The 23,629-nt window shown below is 43.7% G+C and overlaps 1 protein-coding gene across 1 annotated transcript in view; it reads right to left on the bottom strand.

Moving 5' to 3' along the window:
* The window catches only part of slmo (PRELI domain containing slowmo), a 31,001-nt gene extending 7,572 nt beyond the window's left edge, over window positions 1-23,429 (bottom strand). Inside the window, exons 1-5 of the mRNA XM_089580902.1 lie at window positions 23,230-23,429; window positions 19,845-20,010; window positions 16,977-17,063; window positions 10,783-10,853; window positions 6,990-7,092 (exon numbers count right to left, since the gene is read on the bottom strand). Of these exons, the coding sequence (XP_089437028.1) occupies window positions 6,990-7,092; window positions 10,783-10,853; window positions 16,977-17,063; window positions 19,845-20,010; window positions 23,230-23,261 (459 nt within the window). The 5' untranslated portion in view covers window positions 23,262-23,429. The remainder of the gene's footprint in view (window positions 1-6,989; window positions 7,093-10,782; window positions 10,854-16,976; window positions 17,064-19,844; window positions 20,011-23,229) is intronic.
* Between the last annotated feature and the right edge of the window lie 200 nt (window positions 23,430-23,629).

The following is a 23,629-nucleotide window of genomic DNA, read 5'->3' as shown; positions in this document are numbered from 1 at the left end:
ATCAGCTTACTGGCCGTTGTTCAGAAGGTATTTACTAAGGTCATCGCTAATTGAATTAAATTAACTTAAGACTTCAGTCAACCAAAGAATCAGGCTGGATTTTGGAAAGGCCACTCGACAACAGACCATATAGCCTTCAATATGGGAAAGCGTTTTACTCAGCTGAAACCACAGAATTCATGCAGGCACTGTGTAACCACGGTCTAGAAGAGGAATATGTAAAGGTATTGGAAAATTAAAGTGGGTACATAGTAACCATAGTCACTGACAGGGAATATGACAAAATACCAATCAGGAAGTGTGCCAAGCAAGAAGACACAATCTCTCCAGTGCTGTTCACCATGTGTTTAGAGGAGGTATTGAGAGAACTGGTTTGGGAAGGGTTAGGAATAAAAGCTAATGGACAGTACCATAGCAGTCTCAGATTTCCTGCCGATCACATTGCATTTAAGTAACTCAGGGGCCGAATTGCAAAGCATGATTGAGGACCTAGACAGGCAAAGCAGAATGGTGGGTCTAAAAATTCATATACGAAGAAATCTAAAGTAATGTTCAACAGTCTCAGAAGGAAGCAACAGTGAACTATAGGCAGTGAAGCATTGGCAGCGGTAAGGGAATACTACATCTATGAATGGCAGCTAGTGACTGTAGATCTGGACCACGAGAGTAAAATATAACTAGGAGAATAAGTGTGGGGCACATTACATTTTGCAGGCACCCTCAGGTGATGAATAGCTGTTTACCAATATCCCCAAGGAGGAAAGTATACAACAGCTCTATCTTATCGGTACTAACTTAGGGGCAGAAAAGTGGAGATTAACAGAAAGGGTTGAACTTAAATTGAGAACAGTGCGGTGAGCTATGGAAAGGAAAATGATAGGTGTAATGTTTAGCACCAGGAAGAAAACGGAATGGGACAGGGAACAAACGTGTTAATGATATCTTAGTAGAAATCAAAAACGGGAAATGGGCATGGGCAGGGCATGCAATTCGAAGGAAAGATAACCGATGGTCCTTAAGGTAAAGGAGTGGATTCCAAGAAAAGGCAATGTAGCACAGGGTGCCAGGGTCAGGTGGGTGGATAAGATTAGGAAGTTTGCAAGGATAAGGTGGCCACAGCTGGCACAGCACAAGGTTACGTGGATGAATATGAGAGAGGCCTTTGTCCTGCAGTGGACGTAGCCAGGCTGATGGTGATGATTATGTAGAATGACAATGATGATTATGTAGAATGTATAACTAACCTGTTAGCAATAATAGGTTAGTTATTTTGAAACTAAGTGTTAGTGCAACAATAATGTTGCCTCGTTGCGGTGTTGTGGCCACATGGTGTAATAAGTATGTTTGTGTGGTTCCGTTGTACTATCACGCTCAATATGAGTTGAAACGCGCGGTCATCGACCGGGGCTCGTTCCGTGGTGTGCCTCCTCCAAACAGTCGCCCGGAATTCTGGGAGAAACTGCTGTTCCAGGCAAAAACAGCAACCCCGCTCAGGAAAAAGTTTCTCCCAGAATTCCGAGCGACTGTTTGGAGGAGGCACACCACGGAACGAGCCCCGGTCGATGACCGCGCGTTGCAACTCATATTGAGCGCGATAGTACATTTGATGCCTTTCTAGTTACTGCTGAGATGAAGGTAAACCCAGGCCCTACGACTAAAGCGCAAAAAGACAAGCTTGATGCCGTGGCTGAAGCAATTCTGAGTCTCGAAGCAAAAAAACACAAGCATACTTGAACCTGTAAATAAGGTCTTGCACATCCACATCACCCTAAAAAACAACCTGGAACAGTTGACTAAAAGAGCTAATGATAAATCGCTCAAGGCAGTCAAATGTATTGTTTTTCAGCATCAATAATAGCTATGTATCTGAACCTTAGGACAATTCAGAGTGGCATATAAGTTGCACAAAGTTGGCATTACTGCTGCCTCCGTTGCCAGGGCTCACTGTCTGGGGCATCTTTCGACTGAGAAGTTACCCATCATTGCTACTTTTATCATAAAAAAGAAGTCAAATCCATCCTCAGTCTTGGCTGCAAACTAAAGAACACTAATTTTAGTATATCACGCAATTACTCTGAGGCAGTTCGCGATAAACGCCGCAAGCTGTGGCAGTTTTCCAAGAAATAGCAAAAGGGCCGGATTCGTCTGGCGTTTAATAAATTTCAAAATGTTTATCTATGGGACACCACTGGCAATCGGGCAGTGCGTGTATCTGAGCCTTCCATCGAAGTACATTATTCAAGTCATCATGTTGCTCCCAATCATGTACCGCCATCACTGTTAGGACTGAAGAGTAAAGATAATTTTTGTTTTCTATATAGTACTAACATCACAAGCGTTAAGGCAAAAAGGGTTACCCTCTCCTAACTTGTCGACTCCTCTGCAACCTCTTCATAAGCATTACCTGAAACATGGCTAAACGATTTCATCTCTGACGATAACATCCTTTCATGCAAATTATATTCCAAATTTTGTCGGTGTGACAGAAAGAACAAAAAAGGAGGCGGTGTTCTTGTGACAAAAAAAGAATTGATTACCGAACCAATTGTTGTTTCCTGAAATGTAATACAAATATAACTGCCGGTGTGTTGTACCCGACATGTATGATGGCTGTTGCTGTGTTGGATTTAATGGCACATAGGCAGCTAAGGCCATCATGCGCCAAGCACAAGGTATAGAAAAATGTTCCTTTCACATGAAGATGGTTGGAAACGTTTTTCGTCATTTTCTCAATAACACCAATTATGACACATTTACAATAGTGCAGGGATGATATCTCTGGTTCTAGATGGGCTAGCTTCATAATTCTTTTTTGTAGGAAAGACAGGCTCACAGAGAGTGTAATAAGACTAAATCAAGACCAGTTGCCAGTAAGTCTAATTTTAAAACAATACATTTCGTTTGAGCTGGCATATTGAATTTTCTGTGGCAAAGTTTATTGTGCTGCAACTACTGTTCAAATGGGCCTAAAACAACCATTTCTATCTTATTGCACTCCATGTCGGTATGCTAAACTTCACTGTGGCCTTTAGCGTTACAAAATTAAATTACCTGCACGTTTCAAACAAAGATTGCAGAATATTTTGAGAACGACTTGTTTCACAGGAAAAATAAAAGCACATCTGAAATCATCAGCATCATCATCATCAGCCTGACTACGCCCACTGCAGGGCAAAGGCCTCTCCCATGGCTCTCCAATTAACCCTGCCCTTCGCCAGCCGCGGCCACCATATTCCCGCAAATTTCTTAATCTCATCCACCCACCTTATTTTCTGCCGCCCCCTGCTACGCTTGCCTTCTCTTGGAATCTACTCTGTTACCCTTAAGGACCAGCGGTTATCTTGCCTTCGTATTACATGCCCTGCCCAAGCCCACTTCTTCCTCTTGATTTCAACTAGGATATCAGTAACGCGCATTTGTTCTCTCACCCACTCCGCCCGCTTCCGATCCTTAACGTTATACCTATCATTTTTCTTTCCATAGCTCGCTGCATTGTCCTTAACTTAAGCTGAACCCTCTTTGTTAGCCTCCACGTTTCTCCCCATAGGTTAGTACCGGTAAGATACACCTGTTAAACTGGGTAAGTTTCATGAATATCTATCAAGAAGTAAGTATAGTTCTATGAGAGGTGTCCCATCTTTAAAAAAAAAATTGCACATCGCATGTGTGAGGCGCACCCCGAAAATTGGCCCCCGAGTCTGGAAAAAAAAAGTGCGGCCCTTACATGCGTTTAAACGGTAGTTCTTGATAATTTGTTGCATATAGATCTTTGACAATTCGCAATACTAAAAGCTTTTTAGTAGTATGCCCTTACGTGGGAATACAGCCTACCTCTTACCCAGTATTTACCCCATTAAAAAAAAAAAAAAACAGGGATAACATGTTGGCTTGTAATTGCACCAACATTTAGCCATTGATCAGTGCATTCAGGCTAGTACTGAGAAAAAAATTGAGCCGCATGATAGGCATCCCGGCTGCTACAATCATAAAATCTTGAGATATAGAATAAAAAAACTCTGTGTTGCAACAGCCAGCTTAAAAATTAACTTAAAAGTCCCAACTGATAACCATTCAACCCAAGAGTTGCACATTCTCTTGCACATTCTCCCCGCTCTGCTCCTCATTTCACATTTTACAATCAATACACGCATTTGCCACAGTTGAAAATGTCATAGCTTGCTCGTACTGCTTTGATTTCTTGCTGGTAAGCCACCAAACACTAAGTGGATATACTTACATGTCTACTCTTGCAAGAAGAAATAGAAAAAGAAGCATGCGCAATTTTTTTTTCCAAAAGAGATAACCAACAAAATAAATGAAGACTGCAAGCGTTCTGTGAAATTTGCGAAGAATGTTCTAATAGAAAAATCCACGAAAGTGACGGTCAAGCTCATTTTCATCGTGGAGCATTTCAAATGTGAAGGTACGAGTGATAAGCAAAGCATCACTGCCACGGTCAGCCCAATCCTGCTTTTGAAGCAACTGCACTCCCCTCTTAGCACTGGACCCGCCGCAATCCGCACTGCACCCCCCCCCCCACCCCCCCCCCTTCCCCACAACCCTAAAGTAACGCTACAGTGTACATGGATACTGGAAAGTGTGTCGTCCGTGGCATGGAGCAATGGGAGCGAGGTGGTCACCAGAACAATGAAAAGCATAAAGGACACTGGCTGTAAGAGAAGTGCTCCCGCAACGTTCACACACCTCGCTTCCTGTGTTGGTTTCTACCGAGTCACCTTATTTTATGGTCGCGCCATGTTGCAATGTTTACTGAAAAGAACTGCAGAGACATGGTGGGCCAAGTGAGACAGGATGTGCTTGCAGCACACCACCAGAGGGGTTGCAGCTTGTAAAGAGAAAGATCCTTGTTCTGCTACACTCAGACCCAAACAACGTGAAGCGTGGATGCGGCACATCAAAGAAGGAAATTGAAAATTTTGTTCGGTATCATGAGGCAGCCTACTGGTAATAAAGGCCTTCTTACACCATCCCAGTTCTTACTTATGCTAATCCAATCGCATCGCAAACATTTGTTTAATGTTCAAATTAAGCATTATGATGTTGCTATGTTTTGAATATGGTTCTTTTCAAATCATGCATGCATAGTCACAAAATTTAGAAAATTTCGCTTACTAACCATTCACCAGTACCATATATGGGACGCCCTTTACAGCTGACGCCGTGGTAGTCCGAAGGTGAGTGAGTTGCCTACATTGTAATGCATGTTGCCCTCGCTAGCGCTCGTCCATGTCTTTTGCATCATCCCCATACCGTGCTGTTTTTTGCATTGGCTTTTGTAAGGCGCTTGTGGTTAGAGCTAAGCGTTTTTGGTGCGCATCCCGAAGAAAGAGAGAGGAGAGATCTTTCTTGAATTCTTTCGAAGGCGGATGGGACGTGAAGCATGGACCCGGCCCTCGCCTCCAGGCGATTTTAGCAATGCGGCGAGCGTCAACAGTAGGTTCCAGCACCAATAACTTGAAAACCCAAGGAGAGAGCCACAACTTCACACGGGGCTGGCAGAGTGTGTGCCTGTACCTCATTTTCTACCTTTGTTTCTGCTGAATCAACTGTTTTGCTGTCGTGCCACGGAGCAATATAAACTGCAACGGTGGAGATACAACGGGACAAGAGAGATGGTTCGTGTTTTGTGGCGCTCTACAATAATGGTGGCCGCTCACGCAATGAAGGGCGAATCTTGTTTCGTGCTCTGCTGGCAGCCGATCGACGTGAACCGTAGTTATAAGCGGTACAAAGAGAAGATTATGAATTTCATTCTGTATCTGGGACACATTTTTCTTGTTTCTAGTCCCAATATAATCTATGCATCGTGGGTGCTTGGACAGCATATTTTTATAATGTTGTTACTAATGTTGCTTTTATGCTTGACTGCTGCGTGTTTTTGTACGTTTGTATTCGCTTCCACTAAAATATTTTGCAGAGTCTGCCACGAGCCGACTTATGATCATTTTGTATAGCCGTTTTCGTTCACAACTGCCCATGGTGAAATACAGTATCACACATCCTTGGTTTATTTCCTTCCTCCAAGATTTCTTTGTATAGCTCTGTAAGCATGCGAAATGTACGAGTTACGCGGATTGCAGGCTACCCTGCCTGCAAAGTCCGAGTAAAATGGCACATTCGATTAGTAACTAGGCAATCATAATAACGGCGTTATGCATAAATGTGCGAGAAAGCAAATTCTGACAATACAGCTTAACTGCATTCGATATTACTACGCTAGTCGATGCTGTTTCCCTGCACATACCTTTTCTTTCGCTACCGCTAGCCACACTTCAGAGAACTACGATCAATCGGTGCGAACCACAATGTCTGATATATTAGGTGAAGCTTTTGGTGCCTGAGCAGCAAAATTTTCAAATTAGCAAGTTCGTAACCAAGCCAAATACTGCACCGCGATGACAAATTGCCCACAAATTGCAGCAACTAAAGCGGTTCGCCAAGCTGTCTGCTCCGTGCTCATAGCACTCCTTTAACATGCAGCACCTTCTTGTGCTGCCCTGAGCTTACATCACTGAAACTTCCCGCTCGCAGACGACATAGTTTCTAGTTCTAGTACACTAGAGTAATGCCTCTGGTTTTTTAGTCAAACACAATGGATGCCAAGATGGAGAAGTACTGCGAGCAGATCTAATGCCACTAAAGGCACCAAGTGAAATGGGCTATTGCGTAGATGGCGTTGCGAATAACCCCTCTATCATGAACTACAACTGTACTATAACTAACACGGCAGCTTGGCTGCCCCTGGGAACAAGCACGCAAATGCGCAGTGGGCTTTGTGAAATTGGTCTAGTAAATGACTTCGAATTCATGAGAGTGCACTGTACCTAACCCCCATAAAATTTTTTAAGTCCGTGCCATCACTATATTTCTCAAAGTACAAAGAAAATAAATGCTCCACATAAAGAATATCCACAATAGTATGAATCAATACAGGGAGGCACTAAGCTGGTGAGGAAAGAATCACTCACCTTCCCAGCATTTGAAGAGATGGCCTTGGCAACGAAGTCTTCCAAGTAGCTACTCAAAGGTACCCCTCTGATTGTAATAACTGCTTCTTGTGTCATAAGTGTGCTGGAAAGGATAATAAAATTTAAGATTATACGGCTGCATAATACTAGCATGAGCTGAATTTTTAGTACGGTAACCAAGGAAAACTTGAATCACCGAAGCTGTAATTTCAGCTAAAATTTAACCCTTGTGTGTGGGCTGAATGAATTTCCCTTAAGCACTACTAATTAACATTCACCTCACCAAAGATGCTTTGTGGAAGAGCCTCCTTCAACCTTGAGTGCCATGTGTGTCAACCACATTAAAAGCACATTCAGTTAACCTGCGCTACTTTACATTGATTCATGGTAAACAACTCAGCCCACTACACCATAATGCTTAACTGCAGCATGTGTGACCGTGGTGCTGTCATGGTGCAGTGAACCTCTGATCTGGCTGGTGAGGCGACACCGCTGTGATGCACAACATGCAGACAATGCACACCGAGACTATAAGTCTGTCAATGAGGTGGGTACCTCCAGAAAACACACGAAACCGCATCCACAGTTCACATTTTTGGAACCCTGAACATGACAGTGTTGTCTAAAAATGTTTTCCAATATTGCCAATGGGAAAGTTTTCATTCATTCAGTCAGTCATCCAGCCAGCCACCCCCATACACACACACACACACACATGTACACACACACATTTCTGGGTTTAATTTTTTCTCAAATTCGAGGGTAAAAATCAGGTTCTATTTTGGGAGTTTAAATCCAGTTTTTGTTTTTTTTTTTCAGGTTATTTTGTTCCAGAAAAAAAATTGTGCACTATTAGCAGTATTAGGAGGATATAACATGCCTTATCCAATTACCGTATATTGCCGCGCATAAGTCGACGTTTTTTTCTTTAAATGTCCTTTCAAAGTTGGGGGGTCGACTTATACTCGGAGTCGACGTATATGCGGAGTCTTAAAGTCGGCCTATATGCGGGGTCAAAAGTAATTTCGGCCGAGTCGCGGATAATATCACGCTCCATGCACTCGTAATTCCATAATAGTTGTCAGACACGATGCGAAAGTGGATTTGCTTAAAAAAACGAATTTAATTGAGATATGCACCAAAGGTTTGTTTTAATACAATAGCAACTTGTTATCAACAAACCGTGGGCATTCCACGGAAAAACGGCCAAAGCTGGCCGGGCTGGCAATGTTTAATACAAATGGGTGCCTAAGAAATCCCGTCCAATCCAAAACTAGACCACACGTGACCAGTCACACGAGCCGAAAAGCATTTTCGCGTGTTGTTGTGCAACGTTGTTGTGTGCCTTTCGCCATTTCTGCACGTCACACCACGTGCGACGTCGTTTTCCACGAGCAGCATCTTGGTACTGCTTCCGACGACCAGCGGAAGCAGTGGCTCATAAGATGATGATCGTGACTGTGTCCTCACAAGCGATGACAAGTCAGAGATGTCTCGTGAACGAATAAATGTTTCTTTTATGACTCGGCCTTCTGAAAAACTTTTTGGGTGAGCTAGGACCGCAGGGTGCAGCAGCGCCGACCTAAATTCGGAGTCTAACTTTTTTTTGCACAAAGGGGGTGGTGAGTTGGGGGGTTGACTTATAACCGGAGTTGACTTACAATCGGCAATATACGGTATTTTCATAAACAGTCTACAAATGGTAGGTTGCACTGATAAACTATTTACCAAATGAGATGTTTCTTTCTATTTCCATTCATTGCATTCAACATCTTATCTATTTTGCCATCCCCATGTGCAGCAATTCCGAGTCTGTGTTAGATCCTTCCTCCTTTGTACAATGAGGAAACATTTGTTCAACATTCCAGCACCTATTTTAAATAGCAGCCTTGGAGTAAGATGATGTTGCTGGTGTGGGTAGCTTTACATAAAGCAGTGCCAATAAACCGTCTGGTCAGCACCCATGTTGTAACCTCTTTCGAACTTATCATTTGGATAAGCCATGCTTCGGATAGCAAATGTCAAGAGGTCTAAAATCATCAACATTTAACTGAAAACACCACTCAAGAAGAAGTGCAAGATATCCATCAGTTTTTTTCAGTGCTGCGCACCTACAAACTGCATTTTCTTGCAGGCTCATTTTCGGGTAGAAATTGGGTCATAACTAAGAAGTCTACTCAGGGTCAAACCGGGTTTTACACGAAAATAAACAAGTCTTGGACCACTGCCTAAAAACACATACGCTTCACTATGCTACCATCACACAGCTGAAGGTCACATTCCTATTTTTTACATGACGAGCAAGGAGCACAGCGTGCATAGGAGACGTTACTGACCACTGGTCAGAGCTACTAAGTCTCCATGGAACATTTCCCACTTATGTTTAACACACAAGCTGGTCTTTACCTGCTCTGCCTGCATTTCTCCAAGCACATAATTTTTTAGAGATGACTGTCTTGTTCTTGGGGCACAACCCATCTGTCTCACCCTTATTTTGAGTCCTTAAACACAAAGGCAGCTTCCTACCTTACCATGTAGTATATTTTACATCTGATTAATGTAAGACACATAAAGGACATAAGATGGGCCCATTCAAAACTAATTTTCATTCACTCAGTGTGCTACTCACTTTAATTCACAATGACATCAATCTATGCTTATTACCCCCCACTTCTTAGAAGTGGAAAACTGAGAATGTCCACTTTTACAAGTGAAACAAATGCACTGTGAGGAAACCTGAGGAATATAGGTTTTAATAAGAAGGAAGTTAGTGACGAGAATACGAATTTACTGAGCTCAAGTTAACTTGCAAACAGTGCCTGGATACACGAGCATGACAAGACAGAGAAATGACAGGTATGAGCCGCCCTTCTTGAATGCGTGTAGGCATCAGTTAACGTGGAGCTGAACAAGAGCTGTCTTCAAGTTTCATAGCAGCTCTTTCTTCATCTCCAGAAGTACTACAAGAAATAGTAGCTATGTTCTGTTACCAGACTCTGCATGCTTTTAAAGTAAACCCTCACATGATTTTGAATCTGTAATCCTGTCCAGAGCAAATTTGTTCGTGGTCCTTGTCTCATGCTTGCAAAACATCAAACAGCACAGATAAAGAAAAAATACACATGTGCAGCAGCTGATGCACACGATGACAGGGCTCCTGCCATGACAGCAGCTTGTATCAGTAACCAGCAGGCAAGTGCGTGTGGCAAACACTGTATGCAAGTAGTGCTGACCAACTGCTATAATGCTGTGAGCATACTGATAATGACAAATGCTCAGGACCCCCTACTAAATTTCATTAGGAATTAGCCCACTTAAGTAAGCTGACACCAAATTAGAAATTAGTAGTACATTTGTTAAAATATGAGTACCTTTCACAGTTTGGCTGCCAGCAGGCAAGGAAGTGATGACGACATGAAACCCTACTTTAGCTTTATGCAAGGTGTTTGGCATGCACTGCATGCCATGTGCGCTTCTACTTTTAACACAGCTCCCGCCTAGCAGTGGCCACTACTATATATCATAGTATCTGAGTGAGCCTCGTTCTTGCAACAATTTGACACACTTCAATATTTCAATATGGTTAGTTGTTTCTGACCATACTGAAACACTGAATTATTGTCTCAAGTTATTCATCACCACCTCCCCCTGTTCCAACAAAACAAGATCAAGATTTATTTGAATTTAGCTCAAGTGCACAGATTCACATGATCAGTTACAAAGCAGAAACATGTAGCACTAAACCTCGTTCAAACGAAATTCCAGACACCACGAAGTAGTAATTTACGCTCACCTGCCCTTTTGCTGCGGATGTTCTGTGTAGGTGAGCTTCTCCACTATAGAAATCTCGTTACAGAAGGTCAACTGGAAGAAATTTAAGATAGCAGCATTGAAAACAACATGCAAGCAAAACTGTGCCACAACATCTAAACAAACCATAGGTATCAAATTTTTGCTTTCGTGTTTGGTCTTTTCAAATAATGCGTTAAGACATTAGCATACATGTATCATCCCATGGCATTCCCCTATTGCCCCTAAATAATTTTTTAATTTACTTTCTTTTTGATGCTGTTTCGGCTTTAGTTTCAGCACCTGAACAATGGCTGTGACATGTAATTAACGTTTAGGTCACGTGAGGCATGAAAAAAATTGCAGTATAATTGCAGGTACGTAGTTTCAATTCACTACAAGACTGCTTCAAGAGTTAGAATAGCAAAAAAACGATATATCAGCGTTTATATTGCAGTTTTTTTTTATGCCTAACGTGACTAAACACTCAATTTGTCAAAGCCATCATTCGGCTGATGAAACTGAAACCGAAACAGCACAAGAGAAGAAATTGAATAAAAATTATTTAGCAGTCGTAGGCAAATAATACACTGAGGTCCATGTATTCCACTGTCTTATGCATCATTACAAAGAAGAAAGCATGCAACTAAAATGAGGTGCCTATAGTCAACATGAAATATAAAAAATAAATCTGGACAGATACAATCACAATACCATCAACCAGATGTTGCCTTCCAATGACTTACAAGGAAACTATAACAAAACTGCAATATAGTCTCACTACGGTGAATTTCACTGGTTGATCTGAACAGGGATACTAAAGCTTTTAAAGAATGGTCTGGAGAGGAATACTGAGTCCTTCATAAAGAAACAATGTAGTTGCACCCTTTGGCCAACAGCATTTTTCAGGGGATTGCAGCCAATAACAGCCAACGATCAACATCAGGAATGAATACATGCCCTCCTATGCATGCCTGAAGCCTTTAATTTTCTGTGGTAGAAAATTTTAAGCTCTGCAAATTGAGAACCAAAACTTTACAATATTCCGCGGGACATCTTTCACGTAGCAGCAGCCACTGTGCTGTCACTTCTTGCTTCGTGTTTCAGACTGCCAAGTATTGCGCCAGTTCAGTCTTTTCTTTTTTTTGCCTTCCTTACTCTTCATGGCTCTTTCACTGTGTTCTTTTCTTTCTCAACAGCCTGCATCACCTTTTTTCCATCTTTCCACGTTTGTAGCAACTATTCGCCAGTGCATGCCACATGCTTTGCCTAGAAGGCCCAAAGTCGGCGCGAAGTTGCCTTTCCCCCAAAGTCCATATGCCTGACTGAGGGCAGTGTTAGCATATTTAAATGACTCATCAATTCCCACACAAAGCAAGTTCTTGACTAACTGATGGTGACAGTGGTGGTGAAATGTTTGCAAATACATTTTGATGCATGATACCATCAAACAGACAACACACAATAACGGGAGTTTCTGAAAGCTGTACCCTCTATCTAGCTCTTGAGTTCAAGCTGTAAATTCAGTCCAACCACTGTTGCAATGCTACTTTAAGCACTGGTTGTAATTGGTCTATGAGGCCAAGTCAACAGTGCTCTCTACAGAGCCATAACCAGAAAAGGCAGACGAATTCTAAAAGAAGCCCGCTGGGCAACCACGGATGTTTTATATGCAATGTAACCTCCAAGAAATTATAAATAACAATACAATATGAATTTATACTTTCAGATTACCTTTTTATCTCTCAATGATGTCAAATATGCATATTTACCCCAAACAGAGCTTTGTTAAGAAAATAGGGTAGCCATCCTGTTACTCATCATCTAGGGTTTGGCACTAAGAATGATGACTACATTAAAACCTCATTAATTTGCACTTCAAGGGAGTAGAAAAAAAAATCCGAATTATTGTATGGCCCCTCAAAACTACCAAAAACCATACGTGTGAAAGTGAAATTTATTTGGTGGAAACCTGGGCTATTGTTATTTCCTTCTAAGATTAAAACTACGCAACAACAGTGATTTCTTGCAGTTCCGTCAAATGTTTTAATTCGAGTATGCTATCGGGAGTGGCGGAAGCAGAGCTACTCCACAATGATAAGGGTCTCCATGGCTACTTTCAGAGTCCAAAACAGTAGCGCTGGACCTTCTTCGCATGCAGTATCGCATGCTTAGAGGCTTCACCGCACAAACGGCGAACAGCACGTGACGAGCGCAGAGTTTCGGCGCACTGGAAGAATGGAAATACACTGCAGACGGAACCGAGGAAAGCGTGCATTGGTGCCGGAACGGCAAGACGCCTTTGAAAAACAAACAAGAAAAGATCAGCAACAAGGCAATCAGTGTACCAAACAGTGCGCGGCTTGGCTGGCTCGCTAATATGCGCAGCAGGCAGCCGCCATCGCCGCAGGCTAGCGGCAAAGTTTTGAAAATGAAAACTTTGCAGCCGGATGCTCTCGGTTTATCGACAGGAATCAGGCGACCAACACGCCTGCCTTTGCTCGCACATCAGAGGGGCGCGGGAGACAGCGCAATATGCCAAACAGGCCTGTGGACGAATATCTGGATGATCCCCTGTCAAACACGTCATATACTGATGACACGGCACCCCTTCGGGGGCCCATTCGAATTAGCCGATGTAAGCCCTGCGACGGCCAAATAAACAAGCTTCCATAGATTTACATGACCATTTGGCGGGCCAGTGGCGGTAGTCCAAATTAGCAAGGGCTGAATTAACGAGGTTTTGCTCTATTTTTGAAGGGGCTCTCAATAAAGTTGCAGTATGCCTGTTAAAGGACACTGCTCCACAAATATCCTCCAGCAATAATTTTTTAATGCGCTTTGTACGAGCCAAGCTGTCTGTCGTCAAAATTTGAATTTCTGTGTCTTAGCATCTTTCCCTCTTTTCTCGTCACTTTTTTGCGTGCTGAAAGGTCCGCGCTCCTCCGCCAGCCCCACCACTGACGCGCGTGAGAATTCCCCACGGGTGGGGGGTGGCGGAGCTTCTTCACCCGCCGGAGCGACGCGGCTGACTGGCCGCAGCCATGGTAGCTGCGCAATGTCTGAAAGAACCTAACAGCCATCTCTTAACCAACACACGTAGTAGCGTGAAACGGAGGAGGGCACAAGCATGAAATAGTGGCCAGAAAAGGCTTGCCAACCTCTGCACGCAATTGTGGGTACTCTGCCACGCATGCGTAGGAGTGTATTATTTTGCTCAGGTGTTCATGCCAACACAACGCAGTGATTGAGTAAGTTGATGTGCACTCCATACGACAAGTTCATTGGTTGAAATTAATAAATTGTTTCTGAGAGACAACAATCAAAACATGACAAACAAGGTACACTTTGTGGCTTGGAGTGATTTATCCAGGGTGGTGAAAGAACACTCGAGAGCAACAACAGCAAAAAGAACAAAGAGGAATAGACAGCACAAACGCAAAAGGGTTGCAGTGGTGTCGCGTGCAGCTGGCTCAAACATGATGCTCATGCTTTTCAGTCACAAGCTTGAATGCTTCAGCACAAAATAATAATTTGTTCAAAAAAGCTTCTTGACTTGAAAAGAAAAAAACTGAGAGCATTAAGTAGTTTTCCAAGCCAAACAAGAGCAAAAATTTTGAGCGGCCCAATTATTCGACTGCACTAAACAAATTAAATGACCAGGAGTTGAGTTTATAGTTCTTTGGATGATGTTAAAAGTGATACCCTGTTGAATAAAATTATTAAAAAAGAAATAAAAATATAGCCTTTTTGAAACATGCGAACATGCAAGCACGTGGTGACGCTATTCAAAGCACCAGTGTAACCGTCAGGGCTGAACATAAAAGTGAAGTGGCAGACGAAACAAAGTGCCACCTCAAGGTCCATCTGCGGCTGGGTCGGACGCACTGGTGCTCCAAACAGCAAAGCCACATGCTCGCATGTTCATCTCAAGAGTGGACGACCCTGTACATATGACTACAATCACTATGAATAACAAAGAACAAGCACACAAGTCTTGAAGCTATCTGCTCTACTCTAAACTGCACAGGGTACAGGGAAAGAAAGCTTAGCCTAAAACCAGAGCCTACATTTGAGGCCAGTCAATGCAGGCATTCGTCTGAAGCTAAACTTACTTTCACCTGTGATTCTTGGAATGTTATTAGCTCTCATCTCTCTGCATCACAGTACACTTGAGGCGCATGCATTTTAAAACAGCCTCAGAAGGAAATGCTCCACTGCATGCATTACAATGAAAACATAAAGCACAAATGAAACACCACAGATGTTTGCACAAAAATGGGAGGGTTTTGATGAGAACAGGTTAAGAATGGCCTGACTGGTTTCTAATATGCAATGATGCCAAACTTAAGCTGTGGCATCAATGGGCCTATGTAAGTCAGCGCCCGTTATCCACCTTGTTTACATTCAAATTACAAAAAACCTAAGGGGACACTTAAAGGGGGTCTCCATATTGTCGTGCTATGCCTTGGACGTAAAAAGACGCCGCTTCACAAATATCCTGCAGCAATAATTTTTCTCCTGCATTTTGTGGAAGCTGAGTTATTTATCTTCAGTTAAAATTTGAGTTTCCGTGTTTTCGCGCCTTTCTCTCTCCTCTCGTTACTTTTGCTCATTGAAATGTCGGCGCTCCTCTGCCGGCCCCACCCACCCAGCACCTCCACCGGCTGCCGACGCGCGCGGGAGTTCCCCAACCAATGACAGCCCTCCGCTGCTGACGTAACAAGCGCTGCATGATGCGTTGCGCGCAGATTCGGGTGAAAGACCAGCACCGCTGGTCGCCTCGAGGCGTGGAAGCGCAAATTTTTAAAAATGTATTGCAAACGATAGGCTCGCTTTTGAGGTCATGTGCTTGGTGGCCTGTACTCTACATAATGCAAGCGCATTATAGCCAACCTCAAACACCCTTCCCAAGGACCCTTTAAACTCTGCTTTAGGAGTATGATGTGGTACCGTTAATAGGTCCCTTCAGCAGCCTGAGGTCCTCTTTATGTATCACTTTGCAGACATGAACACTGTTTTTTTTTTTTTTCAATATCACATAACGCTTAACCTACCCTTAAAAGTAAAATGTGATAGAATTAGACATACCTCCAGCTCAAGTACTCCATCTCTGTCGCCTAGGTTCCGCCTACATGCCCATATATGCAGAATTTGTCATTTTCTGCTTCACATTCATAGATCACGGGGAGTCCTTGTAAGACCCAGGTAGCTCATCCCGAGCAACCTCTCTCGACCAATCATAAATTTAACTGCCAGCTGCCATGGTGGGCAGTTTGCTCACAATCCAGTGGGCAGGTTGTGATATCACAAGATCACATGACCTAGGTGGCAAGTGGGCCATCTGCTTTTCTCAACACGGCAACGACTCCGTGGTTGTCGCTGAATGTGACCCTTAATACTGTTGCATTAGAATTTACATCTTTGTCCAACAGAACAGTAACAGTACAGTAATGATGACATAGATGCTGCTCAACATTAAGATTGAAAACCCTAGGAACATCTCTGCTCTATTATCTTTTCATTTTATTTTTTCAAAATGAACTTCGGCCTAGAATGAATCGGCAAATCGGCTAGAAAATGAATCGCGCTAGAATCATGCGAGCAACCGCGTGGCGGTGATGGCCGTGCACTTCTGGTGTCATTTCTTTTTTTGCTACCCCCTCTTATTTTTCGCCGCTTTTGAGCATGAACTAACCATGTGGCATTACCATGTGCATTAACAGCGCTGGAGCGCGGCGCGTTGTCAACTACAGTCGCTCATTGAGATCAGCGTTCCTCTCGTGTTAGTTCGTGCTTTATCGTCACGAAACTTTTGCAGGGTTCTGCCAACTTTCGATAAACTCGGCGCTAGCTAACATAAAGATGGTGTAGCCAGTTTGTTATAGCAAGGTCAATCACCGCAACGCCTTCGTTACATGGAGGTCTCAAATATGCGCGCGCTTTAAAGGGGGGAACTGAGAAACTTCAAAATATCAAGGAATTCGCTATATGAAGGTTCGTTATATCCAGGTTTAACTCTATTGCTGAAATGGGCATAACTACAATTTCATGATAAGGCAATGATTAAAATCAATGAGCAATAGCCCTTAGTGTTCCTTCAAGCACTTCACTTGAGAGGGTGCCCACTGGGGCGCACTCCTGTAACAAACCCGAACGTTGCAGTCATGTGCACAAAATGCAAATGACCACACTCACGTTTCTCGACATCATAGTCATGGTACGTCTTGCGGGATCCACCACGGAGTGCTCGCTAGCATAGCAGGTTCGATCGGCGCCCAGTATCTGCACACAGGTTATTACAAATTGTTTAAAACATGTACTGTGCCACCACTGCAAAAGACTGCATGTAAGAATCCATGCTGGGAAAACCTGTCCCTTTATATATGCAATTTGCAAACATTTAACATGGCATGAACACAAAGTTTATTTCGGTTGTCCTATATTTAGTGAACTGCTGCACCACCCAAGGAAATCTGTCAAACAGAAGGACTGACACTAGGAAAACACTTCCCTATCTTTATACAGTGGAGACCACTTATAAAGCAACCACTTACAATGCAAGACCAGATATAATGCGGTTCTTGCTGGCCACTGGTCTGCCTCCCATACTACTCAACGTAAAGTCATAGTGCTTAATATGTGGTTGCATGAAGCGAAATACCTATTATAATGAGGTTTTGAAATCCGCTCAGTGACCTCGCAGAACTGCAAGTGCACTTCCTGCGTGGCACCGGGGGCTTCTGAGACGCACTGCCGCTTACTCCGCTAAACGAACAAAAAAATACGTGGCGACTGATGGTGCCTCAAAAAATGGCGTTATGAGTGCAGGCCCAGTTCTGTGAAGGCGGTCGCGTGGCGAGCAGTACATTAAGCCTAATCCAAGTGTGCAGCAGGCTTAGTGGGTTGGTTTTTGTTCAGTGACAAATACAGCATTTTTGGAAGGGAAGCTACCCATCTGGCATGTACTTTGACATGAAAAAAAAAAACGTTTTAGTTACAGTGCGGTACCACTTAAAGTACGGACTTTTGCAGCCCCTGTGACAAATGTTATAAACGGTCTACACTGTAGCACCTCCAGCATTGGCCTCCTGATCCTGACCCACGAAACCTGACCTTCTGATCCCATCACACAATACAAGAACAATGAAGAACAATGAACAAGAGCTATCTCATGCAAGCTAGTACCAATTCATGACAAAACAATATGTGACTAATATATATCAAAAAGCAGTGCCTGTTTCACTATTCAGGTGTCAGAAGAAACTGCATCTGCAAACCACTCTTCATAGAATGCAGGTCTATCTGATGACAAGCAGCAATTGTTGAGCTGCGACCTGCGCAGCTCAGTGGCTATAAGCCCTTTTAGGCACATTCAGTGAGTACTAAATATACCTTTCACTGGTGAGTAAGCAACACCCATAACATAACACATAACGTAGTAAAAGTTGCACATGAAATTCCAAAGCTGGGTGCTATAATATTTCCGCCAAGCACACACAAAATACCAAACAAAAAAACTCCTCGTAGCCTTTAGCCTACAAGACATGAACATGTGCTACAGTACTGTTGCAACGACTACTCTACAGAAAGTGCCGCCTCAGCTATTATGATTACTATTATGACACACAACTACTGCTATAATCTCTGCTACCATTGCTACCGCCAAGACAATATGCTCTGTCAGTTGTGAACCTATGGCTTACTGCCAACTACATTCACTCATTTTCCTCTCCTTGCCACAAAGACGGGGCTCACATTGCTTTGTCTACAAGGAACATGCATTTACCAGTGGGGCATGCCAACTTCCAAGCACTCGCACACACACACAGAGCCCCTCTTGTCACAACACCTCACGGCTGTATGATTGCCTCAGTTGCTCCCTGCTGCAGAGCACTTCAAACTTGTTTGAGTGGTGGGCTACCTTCTTCTAACCCGCATGGACTTTAACACCAGCAGACTGCCGATGCTGACTAATAGGGCACGGCAGCCACAAAGCAACAACATTAAAAATAGGTAATCTCACTTTTGTCAACAACCAGAAGGTGTCACATGCCTAGAAGCATGCTGGTAGCATTTGGCAGCCAGAGAAGAAAACGCCAGCAAGAGAAGAAGAAATGCTATTGCTTTGACTGCTCAGCCAAATTGCCACATGCTTTCTCTCCTTGGTTATACCATGAGCTTGAAAGGCAACCATGTGAACAACTGTCATCATCACCGATGTGTTATACATAGATGATCACTTTCATGGTGGCTCGAAAGTACCAACGAGGAGGGCACCATGATTTTGTTTTGCCAGTTCAAAATTGCCAAGGAGAAGGACACCCACTAAAATGAGTGCTTAGGTGATCTCCTCACAAAATTACTGATGAAGCAAGCACCCTCTGCTCAATTTTTCTCGTTCGCTTAGTGCTTACCACCTGCACAATATACATCAATTCACTGCCATTACAGCCACATATGTCGGCACCTACATTTTTGTAGACTTTACCAGGCAGCCTGAGCGTGCCCATACCAGTTTCCTCTCATACATGTTCTTGTTCCATGTTAGCAGCAAAGAAGCAGTGGTGGGTGTGCACGTTATGTCTGGTGCTGTTAACCCTTGCAGCACCTTTCGTTCATGCCGTCACCTGTGACTGAACTATCCCTTGGAACATACAGGAAGTGCTAACATTGCCAGAATTTTGTTTTTCATGCCCCAACAGTTTTCTCCAAAAATGGCATGAGCAAGTGCAGAAGTTAGCCCTTGTAACAAATTGGTGCATTCGGTGCAGAAATTTAATCGCTGCCAAGACAATTTTGAGCACAGCCAAAAAAAAAAAACAGTCACTAAGGTATCTTGCTGAGCCAGTGCGTTTATACTAGCCTACATAAAACAGCAAATAGATAGGACACAATAGTGACACAGACAAAATTCATGGTTACCTTTGGCATTTTTCAGGATAAGCCTCACCCTGCTACATGTATTATTGCTACAGGGTCTGGCTCACCTTTCATGCAGTTGCAGCTAAACTGACATATTCAAATATACCTGCAGCAATGGCACACACATTAAGGACTGCTTACTCTCTGCGCCCATGTTGGAAGTCCCCATGCAGTGCTGATCAGACGATGGCTCTTGAGGACACCATTGTGCACCTTTCTGTCCACAACATCAATGCCGACAACAGCAGGGTTCATTGGGTTGGGGTACTTCCGCCATGCAGCTTGGGCCACAGTCTCCCATGGATGGCTGTGTAATGCATAAGAAATTCCCCATGAAAATGATAACGCCTTTCCCAGATGACTTCAGAAAAAGCTGTTAAAGAAGCCTTTGTAACTAAGAGAGTATTAACAATAAAACTAAAACAATAATAGCACATATTACTTGATACTCTCCCTTGGACACATAAATCGGCACCATGAGAGTTCACTCAATCACACACTCGCGGCCACTCGCACTCACTCACACTCATGTCCACTCGCACTTAGAACCACTCACTCACTCTCGCACTCATGACCACTCGCACTCTCAACCACTCGCACACTCACTAGCAATCACAACCACTCACGCTCATGTCCACTCACTGTCATTCATATTCACTCGCTTTTTCCTTGTTTGTTGACAACGGAGGGGATGAGAGATTTACTGCCACGGCTGACTGCGCTCGTGGCTCTTCCGGCATAGCCCGAGTTTCAAAGATGTGGTGGTGAGCCGGCCAGGCTCTGGGAAATGGCTGAAATGGGCTGCAAGTACAGATTTTTCCCATGTAGAAGCGTTGCTAGGGGGAGTGGTCAATATCAATCCATTTACAAAACCTCCTAAGCTTACTATGTGTGACCGATCTGTGGACATGCCTGCCGTGCAGTACGTTTTCTGCACTGCACATAATCCCTGCCTGAAGGAGGCTTTACAAACCAGCATGGTGTTGTTCTCGCCTGAGGCCGGTGCGTGCAGAGACCACGTGCGCATCCACGTGGTAATAGGGGGTGCTAACATTGCATTTAATTTTTCTCCAACGTCTTTCGCGGAAGAACGCGTATGCAGCTAACTTGTGAGCCATTTCGAAGCACATGCACCACTGAAACGGTAGGATGTTACTGAGACTAGTTTAGTTTATGGGGGTTTAACATCCTAAAGCGACTCAGACTATGAGGGATGCCGTAGTGAAGTGCACCTGAAATTTCGACCATCTGAGGTTCTTTAATGTGCACTGACATCGCACAGTACACGGGCCTCTAGGATTTCACCTCCATCGGAAATTCGACCGCCGCGGTCGGGATCGAACCCGAGTTTTTCTGGTCACAAGCCCAGTGCCATAACAACTTAGCCACTGTGGCGGCTCGTTACTGGGATAAATCCCTATACAGAAGTTCTCAGGGCCGCCGCGGTGGCTCAGTGGTTATGGTGCTCAGCTGCTGACCCGAAAGACGCAGGTTCGATCCCGGCCGCGGCGGTTGAATTTCTTTGGAGGAGAAATTCTAGAGGCCCGTGTACTGTGCGATGTCAGTGCACGTTAAAGAACCCCAGGTGGTCGAAATTTCCGGAGCCCTTCACTACGGCGTCTCTCATAGCCTGAGTCGCTTTGGGACATTAAACCCCATAAACCAAACCAAACCAGAAGTTCTCAGGGGAAATCGTAGTATCCGGATAAAAGGATTCCTCAAGCTGTCCAGATATCAGTGCAGCTAGAATTGTTAAAATCAGAGCATGCTAAGAAAAGTTATTCCTCTGCCATTCACACCCACTCACTACTGATGTCCACTCGCCACTCATCTCTACCCCCACACATCCACTCATCACACTCACGACCACTCACATCTACTTACTCGCACTCACATTCATGTCCACTCACACTCATGACCATCCATACTCGCATCCACTCACGCTCACATCCACTCACTCACACTCACAACTCCTCACTCACACTCACATACGTGAGTGTGAGTGAGACGATATGAGTGGACTCGTGAGTGAGTGTGCCGGCCTATGCTTGGACATAATAAAGGATATTTTTACTTGCAGCTTTCCTGGGTGGCAAAATAAGAAGCAACAATGTGTTGGCATGCAAAGCGCAAGTAGCCATGACACAAACATGAACGCTTTAAAACTGGTCACTTCAACAGCACACAGATGATAGTTAAACAAGTAGCCTGTATTAAAACTATGCAACGTTTAACTTCACACAGCCCTCGCATACTGTCATATGCTGCAATTTCTCAGTGACTAAGATGTTTCTGCTGCTGGCCATAAGGCTGAGGGTTTGATAATTGGCCATGGCAGTCACATCCACTCAGGGCAACAAGTGAAAACACCCATCTGCTCCAAATTAATTCAAGCGGTAAATTTCCCTCAGAGGCTTCCATTGAGACATTGCTCAAGGCCCATTGTGCATGCAGGTTAGAGATGTACAAACATTTCGAAAATGAAAGAAATAAAAGGCACAAACGTTCCAAACGCATTTTTACACCGTGTGTGATATAATAAAAAAGATCTAATGTAATGTTGAATTCTAAGTCATATTACTACTAATTTGCTTCCATATTTTATTATTCTTGATGGGCAAGTTATTCCAGCGATTAGGGTAACAGCTGATTTCAATATAAAAACAAATATTTTATGACCAAGATCAAAATACCGCATCCTGCCTTTAACCCACAACCATCTCACCCGCAAATAGCGCAATATACACGAAATTTTATCAACTGAGGAAGTTAGTGCAATTAACATATAAGGCAAAAACCACCCTCACAGAAATAAGTCACAGCTTAGATACGCAGCGGCGGTTACCAAGACGCGCGATTACAAGCTCTCAGGATGAGAGAGGCAGTCGTCAAACCAAAAGCTGCACAGTCGAGCAAGCGGAACATTTCCAGCGTTATCAACAAGACCGTGACGTCACGCTATGGCGGAAAGTACTGACGTATGTACTACAGTGCAAAGGCCCCTTACCTCTTGGAGAGGCACTAGTAGGACACCAAGATAATAAATTACACCCGGAGCGCTGAAACATACATTAAATGAAGTCCACCTTGAGCGAACCTATCCAGCAGGACTACTAGAACACTCGTGTCAACAGGAAATCGAATATCCAACGCGCAATATAAACATTTACAGGCATCCATCGTTGGAACTCCAACCTTTAATGTTCAGCGTTTCATACTATAAAAACTAGCTCCGGAGACCACAATTCTGAACACGTATATCACAACTAGTCTCTACAAAGTAAAAGAGTAACCCCATGTCCAATGAAAACGGCACTGCCTCCGCAAGGAAGTTTGAATGGGCTGCTAATCGATGGCAGCATCTATTTGCTAACTGGCAAGGAACATTTGTTTTAACGCTGGATACTAAGCTCATGTCATGCCACTATTCATGACGAGTGCAGGTTATGATGAAGAACGAACACTGTAATTTGTCGGGCAAAACAAGTTGCATCAGACGCCAAGGTCGAAGCTGGCGCGCACTTACTTGAATGTGTGTTCTGATGTCCAGATTTTCATTTCAAGCGTTCTGTACCACTCGTTGAACTTCACTAATTGTTACGGGAGTCTTAAGGGGCCGAGCTCTCCTTTGGCTGCCACAAATCCAAAGAAAAGCAACGTTTTTGAACGAATCGAGTTGTAAGATTTGGCCTGCCGCTGGCGGCTCCGTGGAGTCTTGGTGGAAAAAAGGAAGTTGATGGGAATGCAGCGCGCATGACCAAACAAGTTCGTGACGCATTTCCGGCAAATCAGTTTCGGTTTCGGTTTTTGTTTCGTTGTATGTGCGTACACATTTCTTATTGTAGTCGTCTATGAATGAATAAGCATGCATTTCATCACAAGCTCACTCTTTACATGCCTAAGAATTTCATAACGCAAGCAATTAG

The sequence above is a fragment of the Amblyomma mixtum genome, chromosome 3 (assembly GCF_055824585.1).
Source record: "Amblyomma mixtum isolate Tamu chromosome 3, ASM5582458v1, whole genome shotgun sequence".
In the NCBI taxonomy this organism is placed as follows: domain Eukaryota; kingdom Metazoa; phylum Arthropoda; class Arachnida; order Ixodida; family Ixodidae; genus Amblyomma; species Amblyomma mixtum.
Note: the sequence above shows the minus strand (reverse complement) of the source record. Positions and strands in the feature narration are given on the sequence as shown.